Below are 16,804 nucleotides of genomic sequence, written 5' to 3' on the forward strand. Positions count from 1 at the left end.
TGTGAAACTAACCATATTTGATGTATATTTTATAGGTTTTATTAGGAATACCAACTTTTGATCAACGAAAAGAAATCTTAACTGTCTTGACAAAATCAACTGCCTCTGATAAACTGCAATTTGACAAAATAGCAGGACTGACTCCTGGTTTTGTTGCAAGTGATCTTGTACAGTTGACCCAAGAGGCACTTAAAATTAAGACAGATGGTTTTAACATCCAAGTAATTTTACCATAATTTTTTTTTTTTTTTACATATATATTAATATGTTTAAGTATTTTAAATAAAAATGAAGCCCATGCTATATCAATGTGCTGCAAGTTTTACATTATGTAATGATGATTTCTGCATATCTCAAATAATCTATTAATTAGTTGTTAAACAATTCTTATAATATTTTTGATTTAATGAAATGATTTTTAATGTAGACATTTTAACTAAGAAATAACTAATTTTCAATTAATAATGTAACCAAGAATTTTTTTAAAAATAATTTTTCACATTTATTTTTACAAGTTTCTTTTTCCTTATTTAAAATTTTCTAGACAATTGCAATTGAAAATTTAAAAGAAAAAAAATCTATTGAAAGCAGTTAATTAAAATAAGTACATATTAGGGCAACTGTTCATTCGCCATCTAGTAGTACTAATTAAATAATATAAAATAATTGAAAACACATTATTATGAATTATATTTATACAATAAGAAAATATCAAAAGAGAATTTTTATTTTCTAATTTTATCTCATTAAATTATTTATCAAATCTGTCTACAAAACAATCTTAAGAAATTGAAATTATATATTTAAAGATAAGACTCACTATTTTTTAAAATGTTTTTCTTCTAAATGCTATGTCATATAGCTTAACTCTTTTTTGATAATTCATGTACATTATAAAAAGAACATATTTAAGTCTTCTAAAATTACATGACCTGAATGTCTATCGTATTTTAAAATTCAAAAATATTTAATTTGTTGAGGGAATTATGAATGTTAATTTATGCATAAAAGTTATAATTAAAAGTAATCATTATACCCAGTGCACCAAGCAGTCATCAAGAGTAAATATTATATAATGAAATAATTTTAATGTACCATATGAAAAAAAGAATCCATTTTAAGTGTGAAGCATTAAATCTAAGAAAAATTTTAGGAAATGTTATTGGATAAACATATATTTTGAGAAACATTTCATAAAAATAAAAATTAACATTATTTTCCATTAATTCTTTAATTTTTGGAATGGAATAATGGAATGAATGGTTTTTCTTTTCCCACTCCATATATACGTGCATGAATTTTTTATATTTTAATATATGCAATGGCAAACTTGAAAATTTTATATTTGGAACCCTTAGAAAAAGAGCTTATCGTTATCACTAATTATAAAATAATTTCATTTGCTATAGACTTATTTACATTTTATAATATTATTGATATTCACATATACTGTATTTAGCATTTACTAGCTGTCTTTGGCAACCAGCTGTTTTGCTAAGATTGATGCTTACTAAAATGTTGAATTAAATTTTATGTAGCTTGCTCTTAAAGCAAAATATTTATAAAAGCTAAATTTTGATAATGCATCACATACATTTTATAGAAACATTGCATTGTTTTGTTCATTGTGCCGTATGCCTTCCTAATTTTCTATCATCTTGTTTAATGAATAAATTTTAATTTGAAATGGAAATGAATTGTGCTGCATTATCAGATAATTTATTGCTGGAACTGTCACTACTAATAATAAACTAGTCTGTGCACTTATGTGTGTTGATACTGCTGAGGCCAAATCATTTGATCTAGAACTAACAAAGTAGGTGCATTAAAATTTTAATCAATTGAAAATGAAGGCAGATTTTGGCACTTTTCTGCCATAACTCCTTAAAATATTATCATACAAAAATTATTTTCACATAACATAACTTTAAAATTTAAAAAATTATCTTTCTAGTGATACCAATTTATTTTTGTGTAATTTTTTTAATTTTGATAATTTTTAAACAATTTTGTACATTACTTTCGAACAATGTATTTCATTATTACAGTGAAATTCAAACCATTTGCATTGTTTCATAAAATATTTAATTGCTTGATTTTTCATTATTAAAAGCAAAGAAAAAAAATTAAACATTTTTTGTAAAAATGAGAAAATGAAGTTACAGGTAAAAGATTGATGAACCAGGCAGTGATAACTGTCTGGTTCTTCAATAATAAAGCTCAATGTGTGTGTGTTGGCGCTCTACAGGCCAGACTGTTCGACCTATAGCTACCAAATTTGACATGTGTATATCTTGAAGGCCGGAAATGTTCGCCTCAGAGTGACTTAAAAAAAATTTTGTAATTAGAATTTTAATTAATTAAAAACTAAGCAAAATTTCAGTGTTTTTTTGCCATAACTTCCAAAATATTACAGCGGCAAATTGATTTTTGCATCAAGTTAAAGCTCAAAAATTATCTTTTAAATGAGACCAATGCTTTAACCTTTATATTAAGTTTCGATTTTTAACGAATTTTTAAATAAGTAATTTAACCATATTTTTCAACAATATATTTCGCACAAAATAAAAATAAAATTTAATCTGCGTGAGCACATTAATGAGAAAAAATTAGCTTTTATGAGTGTATTGTCATCACATTAACAAAAGTTCAAATTAAAAAATAAATCTATTATTTAAAATTAAATGTATAAAAGTGTAATTTTCAGCACGTATCTGTATGAAATGAAAAAAATTTGAAATATGATATTTTCTAAAAAGTAAATGGAGGAAAAGTTTTCTATGATTTTTTACAATATCTGTATTATTAATTCAATAAAACAGTTTAATTTAAGGCAAACAAGGTTTAATATATATATATATAGCATAATCACTCTTTTCAGCATCTGTCAGCTAACTTGGGTCATACATCGGTTAACAAAGTGGTCTAAATGAACTAAATAATTATATTTTATCTAACTTGAGTCAATGAATTTTAAATTTTTACATAAGTCTTCTGCCCTTTGAATCATATTTAACAAAATATTCTTGAGACATCAATATTTTAAATAAAAACTGTCGAACTCCAATCAACTAAATCAAACACTGACTAATTTATGAAATTTGAATATAACTCTTCTATAAAAACTAGCGATTTTAGACCACTTTATCGACCGTCTCAAAGAAGATACGCCAGTCTTCTGATAGGATTTTTCAAACTTGATTAGCCTGTGATTTTGAAAAGTTTGATTGTTCTAAAATTGATATATAAAAACTATAAATCGGTCAGATTTGATCGCAGAAGATAGAAACGTTTTTTTATTTCTTTAAAAGTTGAAGTGTAAAGAATATTTTGCAGAATATAATTCCTTAGAACAAAAGTTTAAACTTCATAATTTTATCATAACTACATTTATTGACTGAAATAAAAAAAAATATTTTTAATTACATCGTTTAAATATTTTGAAAGTAAAACTAAAAACTGAATTTTATGATGAACCAGAGAAATTTTTGTTGAATAATTCTTTAAGATTATCTAAATTACGAAAATTATTCTGCAGTACATAAATAACTTCAGCGCCAAATGACTCTGCTTTCAATTTCCATATTTAAAAAAAAAGACATGATTGGTTTCAGTAAAAAAAATTTATATTAATTGCAGTTTAACATTTCCACTCTAATGTAAAGTTGAAATTTTATGGGCGCTGACAGAAAATTGGAGAAGTAACAAAATTGTTTAAGGCATACATTGACTGAATTATATAACTATCAAAATATGAAGCTTAAAAATATTTTCCAGAAAAAGCTATTAAGAGACCAAGTTACGTTAATTTAAAATTTTAACGATAATACTGGCGAACCGTCTAGTCGCCAAAGGCATGTAGTAAATAAAATAAGTGTAAAGCTATTAATAATGCAGCTCTAATGTCTATTACAACCTGATGTTTAAAAGTACTTTTTTTGAAGGAATTATGAATTTAAAAAAGTTATTAAGATATTTAGTTGAAATTAAACACAGCCAATATTTCCAGTGAACTAACTAGTCACCATAATCATTAGCTTAAAAATCGATGCTTTTAAAAAAGAATTTCATCAATACTTGCTTGTAAATATAATAAAATTTCCAGAAATGTATTAAAAGCATAATTTTAACAAAAATGTATTTATCACAGAAAATAAACTTTGTCTTCATACTTTCATCATCAATGGAAGAAAAATTCAAAATGAAATATTTGTAGCAGCAATAAAAATATTTGAATTTCTTTTCATCAGTGAAATATGTTGTTGTAAAATAAGCTTAAAAATATTTAAAAAATGGACAAGAAATTGTACAGCATTTAAATTAATATCATTAAAAGCATTTGTTTATTTATTTATTTTTGAATTTTATAATGGTGAAAACTTATTTTTGTCCTTTAATATTTTTGCCCTGTTTTTTTTACTATTAAACATTATATTAACTAGTAAAGGATTACAGTTACTTTATTAATTTAGGGTATAATTTAATTTTATATTATTTAACATAGCATTAATTTTATTAATACATTTACTTATTTATGTCAATCCTGTAGGCTTAGGCATATGCTAGTGTAATTGTAAACTCCTGTCTCTCCAAGGTTCCTGACATTTTTTCTGGTTCTATCAACTTATTTTTATGCACTCATTTACTTCATTATTATCTGCTTTCTTTGCTTCATTATTGCTTAAAATATATTTAGTCAGCTCTCAAAGTTAACAACTGCATTAAATTGTTCATATACTTTAATTGATAAGCAAGTACTATCTACTTTTATTTTGAACTAATATTTCAATCTCCTATACCTATTTCTATTTTACTTTGATATAGTTATATAAGTTGTGTGTGCATGTTGAAATATTGTATAAAGAAATTAATTTTTCTTTGTAAATTAGAATAAGGAAGTTAGAGAAAAAAGTAATAAGAATTAATATTAAAAATACATGTTTCTAATTCCCACTAAATTACAATGCATATTCTAAAATATGAAGTTTCAAATTTTTCATGAAAATATACTTAAATTTATGTTATATCATTCTGGAAATGATAGTACTCTATTAAAGGGACCTCAAACGAAAGCTTACCATAATTTAAGAATAACTCTGATCACAAAATCTTAGTAATGAATGTTGGCATTACAGAATATCATCAACATACAGACTTGAAAAGACTTGTTCTCCTTTAAAGCGACTATAACATGCTTTGTGAAAGTTAATTTTTTTTTTCCTATTTGTTTATACAATCCTGTGGTTTTATTAAAAAGAAAATATTTTTTCAGAGAGATGATAATAAATGTTCAACTAATCCTATTTTAACAACTGAAGATTTTGAGAAAGCGCTTCTTTCTGTATCACCTTCTGTATTGAAAACATCTGAATGGAGTATGAAAGTCAAGCCTGTCTATTGGAAAGATATTGGTGGAATGTTTAAAATCAAAGAACGATTGCAGTTGGTATGGATAAAAAGTGATTTTTTTTGTCAATTTTCTATTTAATAATAAAAATTTTATTATTATTTTATATGAAAAATGTATTTTACTCTAACCTGATAAGATTTTATAGGTCTTAAAACTTTACTGGTCCATTTACATTGAATTGCCTGCATATTTAGGCTTAAAATATATAAAATACATTTTTTTTAAAAAAATTTAAATTATGTAGACAAGCCTTTACTGAGATTGTAGTTTCTAATTTTGGTTGATAATCAAAATAATTGCTTTTTCTTTTAAGAAATTTAACTGGCAAATATTTGTATATTCCTTCACTATTAGTCTGAAATTCTTCATATGAATAAAATGTGTGAAATGAAACTTTATTCTGTCAAGAACAAAATCTTCAAATCATTATTTCCTCCTTTTTTTACTATTAAAATTCTCAAATTATTTACATTATTATACTTTTTTTTTATCCTCAACTTGAACATGATTTTTTTAATATCCAATTTTATGCTAGATAATGCTGCTTACAGAATTTAATTGCTTCTTGATTGATTTAATAAACTGAAGTATTGTTTCTTTTTCAGAAAACATTTTAAATTTCATTCCAGCTACTAAAGAAATAGTTATTTACATGACTTAGAAGAAAGAGCTTGATGCTAAAACTAATTAAGATAACTGGATATGTAGGATTTTAACATTATATGTTTTATCGCCATCTATTAGTATACCAGGTTGAGCAAGATACTGACTGTTTTTGAATGACATTGCCAATAGATGCAAAAACAAAGTTTACTTAATTCTTTTGAGGTAATAATACATTGAAATCATATATCTTTGTAAACTTTAAGTTAGTGAGTTTCAGTCCCTACTTATAGTAAAAATATAAATTATGAAAAATTCAACTTAAGTGACATATCTTAATTTTTAAAAAAATGATATGCAACAAAGTTAATGAAGAAAATGAGAAGAATGGCCAATATATTTCTATATAAATTTTTGGTTTACTTTTAAAAAAATATATCTATGCATCATTTTTTGATTTGATGAAAACTGATATGAAATATTACCAATTTTTTTACCTGTAATTGATACTGGTTTAGTGGCTAAGATGACTAGGGGCTTATTTCTATTATAAATTTTTTTACTATGAAATAACAACCACATTGTTTAATTTTCTTCATATCTGGCATAAATGTCCCTTGTAATCATAAAAAAAATGTATAAGTAATAACTTTTTTTATTTTGTTTCAAGATAGTGTTTATTTTAATACTAAACCTACCGACATTTCACTGATATATTGGAACTGCCATTAGAAAACAGCTATTTGACCACTCATGGTAGGTTTAGTGTTAATGGTTACAATGTTTTGCCATCTTTTAAAGCATCTGAGTCATTAATAATATTATTTTGGTTATGGTGAGATATTTAATGGTAATTTTGTTAATACTGAAAAAAGCAGATATCTTTTTATTAATGTTAACTAAAGATCATAAGTATGATACATGAAATATTTCTTGTACTTTTTTTGAAGTATTCAACTTCAAAAAGAATAGAACAATCCATTGAAGCAAGCTTACTTTCAGTCATCAAGAAATTTATCTGTTAAAGTTCAAAGTGGTAAAGTTATTAAAGAAACTGTTTTTCATAAGCATTCTCTGCAAATTTTTCATCGATCACTAAAGTATTTGGTTATTTATTAATTAAGATTCTTTGGCATTAGGGGATGACAGCCTTTGCTGTTAAAAATACCAATTTATCGATTTCAGTTTTAATGATAATAATAACATTAAATGTTAGTATTACCTTGCCAATGCTCTGTGACAAATTGGTTTAGAATTAAAATTTCTATATAATATGAATATGCAGTATTGTACTTAGATTGTAAATATAGTTTTGTAAAATAATGCATATATGGCACAAAGAAAGTGTTCTCTTAGACGACTAATTATTATCCTCAAAAATCAATGCTGTTTCCACAACAATTGGCTAAATCTTTCAAAAAACTTTTTTTGGGGATGCAAAGTCTGTTGTTAACAAAATTATTTGTGTTCTTTATAAATTTAATGAAATATGAATTTCAAGTTTTATGAATTAATGAAAGGTCTTTTATTTGTGGAGTTGTATTTCATTGGGGAAGAATGGGACAGCAAATGGTAGGATGTGAACACATGAAGAAAAAGGATATTATAAAGTTTTAAAAAATGGTACTTAAAATAAAAGTAAGGGAAAAAATATTATTTTTATATAAAAACAACAACAAAAATGGCCACTTTTAATAATGATAAAATATATAGCAAACTTTTAGTACATGAATCTCAATATTTTGATGCTAATTTTTGATGGTTAATTGGAATGTTTAAGCAATTTGATTTATACAAATATGGGAAGTTGAGTCTTAGTTTTTTAAAAAATTGGAAACCTTTGAATTTAATAGACTTTGATATTTCCTTTTTATTATTTGAATAGGAATTTAAATTAAAATAAAATGTCTCTTGTCTACTTTTTTTATACATTTTTTTCAAGAACATAAAAATTTCTTATCTTTCTTGTAATACTTACAGTAAGAAGTATTATTTCTATCCAGAATTTGCTCAGTTAGACAGTCTAACTATTTTCCCACATGTTTTGAATTTTTTCACTTGTGATTTATTTGAAAGGTCATATTCTTTTTGCCTTCCTCTCTTTCTTTATCCTGTGATTTAAAACATCTTTTAGTCAATTTTAAAGAATAGATCAAGGATATATAATGGTTAATTTTTAGTGTTGGTTATGTTTTATTTTTTTAATACATAGTTCAATTATATTTTAATAATTTATCTTTTTTTTTAGAGTAAAATAAACCATGTATACTGATTAAGAAATTATAATTATATGTTAATAGTTATATTTTGATTATATGTTTAAAATCATGAGATTTTTAATTAATGTATTTGCATTTTAAAAGATGCTGAAAAAGTAAATAAAACTTAGATACAATTTTTGAATGCTTTGTCAGTGCCATTAGTAAAATTTTTATTTAATAAGGGAAATAATATTATTAATAAAAGAAACATGCCACAAAAATAATTTTAGAGATTATGAAATATTTCATAAAACAGTGCCAAAGATTTAATATCAAAAATTTGAAACCTTTATATAAGATTTAAAATATTTTCCTATAAAATTAATTAATGTTAGAATAATAGAGTAGTACTAGACAATAAACAAATACTTTGATTTTATATAAAAACATTATACAACTGAAAGTAAGCCCCTTTTATGAAATAACCTGTTCAGTGACTGCTTACCATTGCAAGTACAGCTGAAAACTGATGATATTTTTGAATACATAGATTTTAAATAAAATTTACATTGAATTGCATTTGAATCTGAAAATTAGTTTAAGAGCATGGGCATCTTAACATGGAATAAAAAAAATTAAGGTAGTACAGTTTTAAATCAGTTCATAAACAGGTAAAGCCTTTCATTAAATGATGTTTATAAAAAAAATGAAGTGATATCTTTGTTTAGCTCATCAAAATTTGTAAACAGTAGATGGAGATATGAGGATATATATATATATATATATATATATATATATATATATATATATATATATATATATATATATATATATATATATATATATATATATATATATATATATATATCAATGTGTGTGAATTTTTTTCTTTTTTGCTTATTAAATTATATGAACACTTTTGTCAAATGATTTTTTTAATCATAAAAAAGCATGCTTTGTATTCTTAGCAAATTTAAGTTATTTATTTCCTTGAAACATTCTGAAAACTCTGTCTATTCCTAAAATAAAAACTGAAGCAATAGGACACTTTCTTCTTAAGCATTCATACATCTCCCGAAGAACCAAAAATGTCATGACGTTTAAGTAAAGTTTCAATGAAATGTTCATAATTTCAAAGACACATCCCTTGACATATAGACATGAGTACATGAAAACAAAGAACTACTCCTTGCTTTTGGTTAATAAAAGAGCGAATGGATAGTCTGCAGGGTTTTAAGGATACCATCAATCTTAAAAATTTGCTGTATGACTTTATTTTAATTTTGAGCCAAGCATTTATTTAATCATAAATTTAAATATGTTAAAAGTCAATGATAAATCTCTTAATTAGGTAGCAGCAGGAATTTTGATATCAGCAATAAAAAATAATTATTTAAAAATGGCATTAAAAATCCTAAGTTAAATTATTTAAATATCCAATTAATACAATATGAAAGATTAGAAAATATAAATCAAACCAAAATCATCGATGAATGTGTCCCATATTAATGCTATAAAATATTAGAATTAAGATAAACATATAAATATGTAACAATAAAGATGTAAAATAAGATGTTTGTTAACAATGAAGATTTTTTATATACTTATATTGTATAATTTATGTTTATAAGTAATATGTTTAAATAATTTATATTTTGTATTCTCCAAATATATTACATTTACTTAATTGAATAACACTTTTCGTATGCTATAAATTAAACTGCTTGTTTTTATATCAATTAAAGGATTTTAAAAAATATAAAATGTTTATAAGTATTTTATTATATTAATTTAAATACTAAGAATATTATTGTATTTTTGCTTTGATTAAATAAATAGATATAATTTGCATAATATAAAGTAGAATAGTAAAAAATTTCTTGCTGTACAATTAAAATTAATCATTATATGATTAGAAGTAGTGCTCAAAATCATATTTTGACAAAACACGAATTTGAACAACTTTTTTTCTCTTTGGGGCATACAATTGCTCTAGCCTGGAATGATTAATTTGTCGAGATAGTTCTGAACAGTCTAAGAGACTTTATTACCCAATGATTGTGTTGCTAATAAAATTCAACTATAGAAAAATATCTGTTGTAATTGAAATACTTCTTATGAAATATTAAAACATTCTTTCAATTTTGAATTTCATTGAATACAAGAAGATAGTAATTAATTTGAAGACATTCTTCTTATGAAATATTAAAAAATTCTTTCACTTTTGAATTTTATTGAATACTGGAAGATAGTATTTAATTTCAAGACTTTCAATTTCAAATCTTTCATAGCTTTGGGGGGGGGGGGTATAGCAAGTATCATCTGTTCAATTATATTTTTAGTAAAAAGAATGTTTTATGTGATTGCAATTGCAGATACATTTAATAACTTACAATGTTTAGTTACTGCTTGAATCTTTCATTACTATTCTTTTGCATATTTTGTTAAAAGGCTCTAAGATACATAAATATTTTATCTTAGAAAACTGCTTTATTTTTGAAGCAGGGTCTTTCTCTCAACTTTTTTTGGTATATTTTTTCAATATTGTGTGATTTGTGTTTAACTTTCTATCAAGATCAATTTAATTATCACATTTGGATCGACCACAGACTATGTCAAAAATTTTGTAAATCAGATTTTTGTTAGAACATTCTTGATTTTATCTAGATTAGTTTTTGAGCTTTTATTTTCATGTATGCAAACAGGTAGTCTCCACATTGATAGATTTAGTGCATATACATACCGGGTTACAAATTTGATATAAAGATCATGTGCTAAAATTCACCCAATTCTAATTTTTGTTTATGATCTATTTATGCACATGCAGATAGAAAAGCAGTCAACTCTTTTTAGGATTTATGGTTGTATTTAAGAATGTGATGCAGTCACCAAAGGTTTTTTTTTTTTTTTTTTTTTTGGCAATCTGGACAAGTATTATTATAGATTTCAGGCAAGTGTTTGGATAATTACCATCATTTTCACATGCTTAGAGACAAACTGTACCATATTCTTAAGTCTTATCAAATTTAATTTGAAAATTGATACAGATCTTCAATTTCGATGGTAAAGTTAAATGTTAAATTTCTTTTATTTACAATTTTTTTCCATTATGCCATTCTTTTTAAGTAAGTTGGATAAATAAATATTCTTAGGGTTGATCTCAATACAATATGCTAAAATTCAATGAAAATCTATAATTTTTGTATAAAGAACAACAAATAAAACTTTTTATTTTCAATCTTTTTTTTTTTTTTTTAGTTATTGTGTTCATAAATAAACATTATAGTAAAAAGGAGAATTTTGGTTTTGGGCAAGTCTAAAATATGAAGATTTAACAAAACATTGAGATCAAATTTCATTAATGATTAGAATATTTTCACTTCGTTTACTTCATAGACCTGAAAGTAACAAAAAATTTTATAATATTTTGCAGACACCTTAAATTTGCCATATTTTTTATTCTAAAAATTTAAATGAATAGACTGTGTTATCAAATTTGGAGCTTTCTAGCTGCTTGTTTAAAATTTGAGAGAAATTTATTCTATTTATGATGATGAGTTTATTTATTATTGATTTAACTATTCAGAAAAAAGTACAAAAAATAAAAAAAAATTAATATGTAAGTAATATACACTAATCTGTAAATTTGTATGAAATATTTAAACATTTATTTGAATGAGGTGCAATTCTGATGTTTGTTCTGTGTTATTTAACTTTACTTATTAAGAACAAAAGCCTTACTAAATTATAAATTAATTTAGATATAGCTTTTTTAGTTTGACACTTCATTTTTTGAAATTTGGTTTTTATTTTAATGGACATCTTCTGATGAAGCAACATGCACATTTAAATAAATGAATGATCAAGCAACATGCACATTTAAATAAATATTCTTAGGGTTGATTTCAATACAGTCTCAATACAGTATGCTAAAATTCAATACAAATCTGTAATTTTTGTATAAAGAACAACAAATAAAACTCTTATTTTCAATCTTTTTTTTTTAGTTATTGTGTTCATAAATTTCAGCATGTACATTCACAAATGTACATGCTGAAATTTATTTTTCATAATACTGGTTAATATTTAAATTATTATTTTCTTTTGTTCTCTGGCATAAAAATTATTTTTTATTCAACTAATAATTTATTTTACTTTATTTTTCATAACCATAATTTTTTTTCAATCCCCTTCGCACACCCCTTCAAGAGCATTGAAATGCCTTTACGCCATCCAGAGTTATTTAAGAAAGTTGATCTTCACTGTCCAAGGGGTGTGCTCTTATTTGGCCCACCTGGATGTTGCAAAACAACTCTAGCTAGAGGACTAGCCACTGAGTGCAATGCTAATTTTTTTGCTGCAAATCCATCCCAGATATACTCATCATATGTTGGAGAATCTGAAAAAAATATCACACAGGTATGTTCATTTTTTTATGCCATTTATGATTCTAATGTTAAGAATTTTAGTGAATTAAAAAAATAATTTGGCTTTTATTTTTAACACTGAAAAGTTTCCAATAATTTATGAGGATTTTAAAATTATCTTTATTACCTCTAAATAGTTACAATAGTGATTTAGAATATATTTCTTTAATGATTTAAAAGGAAGCTTAAAGCAATATACTAGGTGTTCGAAATAGGTATTAATATTTTTCGATATTGTCCAAATTATTGTTTGACCATTGAATTAGAAATTGAATATCCTTGACTATTTAAATATGTAAGCAAGTTACCCATGATTTTTAATGCATAAATCTTCTAGTCAATAACTACTGAGCTAGTTATTGAAAATATGTTGTTGAACATTATTTATTGACTTACTTAACAAAATCATGGATTTTTATGTTGCAATTAATGAAGGAAAGAATTTTTTCTATAAAATATATTTTAAATGAAATATTTTTTTTAAATATTGGAAATGATAAAATGAGAGAAATTCATATTTTTCTGTGAAAATCTAAATATAAATTGTACGGTGTGTGATAATTAATATAAGAAAAAATATTAATTTTTTTTATAATTGAATTTATTTTTCATGTTTTGAACTTAAATCTTTCATTACATTTTTTTAATATAAATATATAATTTAAGTGTTTGGCTTTCTATTTATAAAATTTTATTATACCTTTGTATTTACTCACTATTTATCATACTTATCAGATTAAAAATATTTATTGCTTTGAATTTCGCAAAAATTTTGAAACATTTTTCCCCTTACATGTAGGATAAGTATTAAACAGCAGTAGTTTATTTTTGAATAGATAATTACTTGTCAAAAATCATATTGTTGGATATTTATCACTATTTGGAAATTACTTTTGTGAATCTCAGATGAATAATTTTTATTGAATTTTTTTTTTTAAGTTCTGTATATATTTTGACTGAATTAAATGACATTTTCTAGCTCTTTTATCAAGCAAGACTGAGTTCTCCAAGCATTATTTTCTTAGATGAGCTGGATAGCTTGGTCGGTTTTCGTGATTTTGGATCTAAACAACAAGGAGTGGCAGAAAAAGTCTTATCTACATTATTGAATGAAATGGATGGACTAGGTAATTTGAATACTGTATAACTTCTATTATGAAGAGATATAAATCGGTGACTTAAGGATTTAGGTATGCTTTTTTATTGTCAATGAAATAAGTTGCCAACTTTTTCCTATATTTCAAAATTTTTATCTTTAACAAAAGATTGGAAATTTACTTTGGGGATGAGAGATTATTGTATAGAACTGAAAGAAAAAATAGAGCTTTGTGTGTATCAGAAACTAATAAAGTGCTCATGTATTGTAATAAAGTTATATAATGCAATTATGGAATGAATTTGGCAATTTCTCTAAAAATATTTCTTTATATTTTTAAATAGTATTAATTTTTTTCTCTTCAGTTCCTATGTTTTTCAAGGTTTATTTATATTTTATGTTATCTACCATTTTCTAATTTAAAATGGTCTTTCGAGCATTAATCATTGGTTAGTGGTCTCAATTTGTTATTGGTTAAGACCATTATTTACAGTGATCTTAACCATTATAAATTTATAATAGCGAGTGATTTCCAAGCACATTTTATTGCATCATTCAAAAAGCATTGATTTATAATAAACATTTTACAGAGGCTAGGAGATATATTTAATTATTGAAACCAGTCAAATTTAACGGAGCCTTTTATTTTATGATTTTATATTCATTATAAATAAAAATATCAAATTTATATCTAAAGTATTTTTAATACAACATTTATTTTAATAGGTGCTAAAACACACTTTGGTGTGAATCTTAATCCAGAAACTTTTCAAAATAGTGATTCTGATGAAGAAAATGTAAGTTTATTTTTAAATAATTATTTTTGATATTTTTAAACAATCAAAATACTGCATCAAAAAAGATAATTAGTGTTTTTGATACAAACACATAACTTTGCAATTCTAAAATTCTAGATTTCGGAACATATGTTTTTCATTAAATATAATTTTTTAAAAATCCCATTTGACTGAATAGCATTTGTTTCAATTAATAAATACTAAATTCTAAGTAACATTAATTTTTTAATGATGATCATACATGGGTTGTTAGCACTTAACACTAGAATTTCTGAAATTTCTTTTATTTCAAATTCCTTTATAAATTAAAACGTTATACAGTAATATTTGTGGCATATGAAAATGTAATTGATTTTACACTTTGGCTTGTAATTACAATTTCAAGGTGCAAGACAAATTATCAAACTCATTACCATTCAAAATTAATAAAAATTCTCAAATTTAATTTTTATTAAAGTTTTTAAAATCAACTAACTTTGAAATGACTTATATCCCCCAAGTTCAATCATGAGTCAATAATACTTAAATTGAAATTAGACATTTATAGTCATAAGAATTCACTATTAAAAATTACATTTGAACTTTTTTCTAATAAAAATAAGATATATAAGAAGAAAAATTAATTATAGCTGAAAAAACAATAAAATGGCAGAAAATTATATTAATTTGAAACTATTGAATTCATTGTTGTGATAGACTTGATATTTGGTTATGAATTTAATTCTAATTCATTACCAATTATCAAATCAGCAGCAATGCATATTTTTTATTAATATTATCAATTTTAATATATATTGCATATATATTTTTCAGCCAAAATGTTGATAAATCATTTTATTATTTACTATTCAAATCAATTAAGATTATTATTATATTTTACTATAATTATTTTTGATATTTTTAAATAATTTTTATAGAATCAAGATATTGTTGCAAAATGTTGATTAGTATTTAGTACATAACTCTGAAATTTTAAAATATATTTTTTATTATTCTAATGTTATTGTTTTAACCAAGATGTAGATAAATCATTTTAGTATTTAATATTCAACTTAATCAAAATATCTTATTAGAATATGAAATAAATACTTAGCAAGTAGTTTCACATAATATATTAATGCAGAATATTTCATTAATATTATTGTGAATAACTGAGACTTAACAGTTAAAGAAAATGGATAACATGTGGAAAATGGATACATGAAATAAGTATATTTAAATATTATATGATTCAAATTTCGTTTTTGATATGTATGAAGTGGAGTTGGGAGTTCATAAAGCATTATTTCCTCTTATTAATATTTTGGGTTGTGGGAGAAGTGCTATAATATGCACAAAATTAAAATATGATAAATCATTTTCATCAATATGAAATATTCTCCTGCTACAGTCATTGGTTTTCATTCACATAATTTGAATTTCATCCATTTATTTTGTTTTGGATTATTTTTGCATTTGTGTATTTTTATTTTTCAATTTCATTCAATAAATTTTACCATAATATAAACACCTTCATACATTTTGCCTGCAGATATCTTCTCCGAAACCATAACATTAAGTTTTTAATTATTAGAATCAATAGATACTTTACTCTCTGAAAAAATATATCTGTTTGTAAAAATGCTAAATGTGTGGTTCTCTTTTTTGTTTTTTAAATATTTAAGTAAATGTTTTCATAGGAATGCATTTACAAAATCCATTTCGCTTGCAATAACAATAGACAGATTTTTTTTTTTTTTTTTTTTTTTTGAAAAATTGCTATACAATATCAAATATTTGGTTTTAAAATATGACTTAATGATTTTCTGAGAATCTTGTACAAATAGAAAGTGTGTAAACAAATAGATTTTTTTTCCCTCACAGTATTATGTGCTCAGAGTATTAAAGGGGGGGGGGTTGTATGAAACATTAAGTCTTCGAGTTTGAGAAAATGAGAGTATGAGATTGATCAAATAAGCCCATATTGCTATGGGACTGTGGCAATGGTTACACAAGAATATACAAAAAAAGAAGAAAAATCTTCATTTACTCACCCATATGCAAGAAACTTATATGAAAAAAGTTTGTGTTTCTTCAAGAAATTAAACTGTATACTTTTTGGAAAAATGAACATGCAATTTTAACCCACGTGTGAATTTTGGGAATATGCAATTTAAAGCAAAAAGAAAAGTTAGCTTATATAATTTTTAACTTGAATAACATTTCAAATACATTTTAAAACTCTATCGAGTATTTAAATATAAAATTTCTATGAAATATCGTTTTAATAT

The 16,804-nt window shown here is 23.9% G+C and overlaps 1 protein-coding gene across 3 annotated transcripts in view; it reads left to right on the forward strand.

The window, feature by feature from the left end:
• The window catches only part of LOC129955476 (ribosome biogenesis protein SPATA5L1-like), a 335,554-nt gene that overhangs the window by 312,370 nt on the left and 6,380 nt on the right, over positions 1–16,804 (forward strand). For all 3 annotated transcript variants that reach the window (XM_056068229.1, XM_056068228.1, XM_056068227.1), the window contains 5 exons: positions 36–221; positions 5,273–5,446; positions 12,424–12,633; positions 13,621–13,768; positions 14,464–14,534. In XM_056068229.1, coding sequence (XP_055924204.1) covers positions 36–221; positions 5,273–5,446; positions 12,424–12,633; positions 13,621–13,768; positions 14,464–14,534 — 789 coding nt within the window. The remainder of the gene's footprint in view (positions 1–35; positions 222–5,272; positions 5,447–12,423; positions 12,634–13,620; positions 13,769–14,463; positions 14,535–16,804) is intronic.

The sequence above is a fragment of the Argiope bruennichi genome, chromosome 2 (genome assembly GCF_947563725.1).
Source record: "Argiope bruennichi chromosome 2, qqArgBrue1.1, whole genome shotgun sequence".
In the NCBI taxonomy this organism is placed as follows: domain Eukaryota; kingdom Metazoa; phylum Arthropoda; class Arachnida; order Araneae; family Araneidae; genus Argiope; species Argiope bruennichi.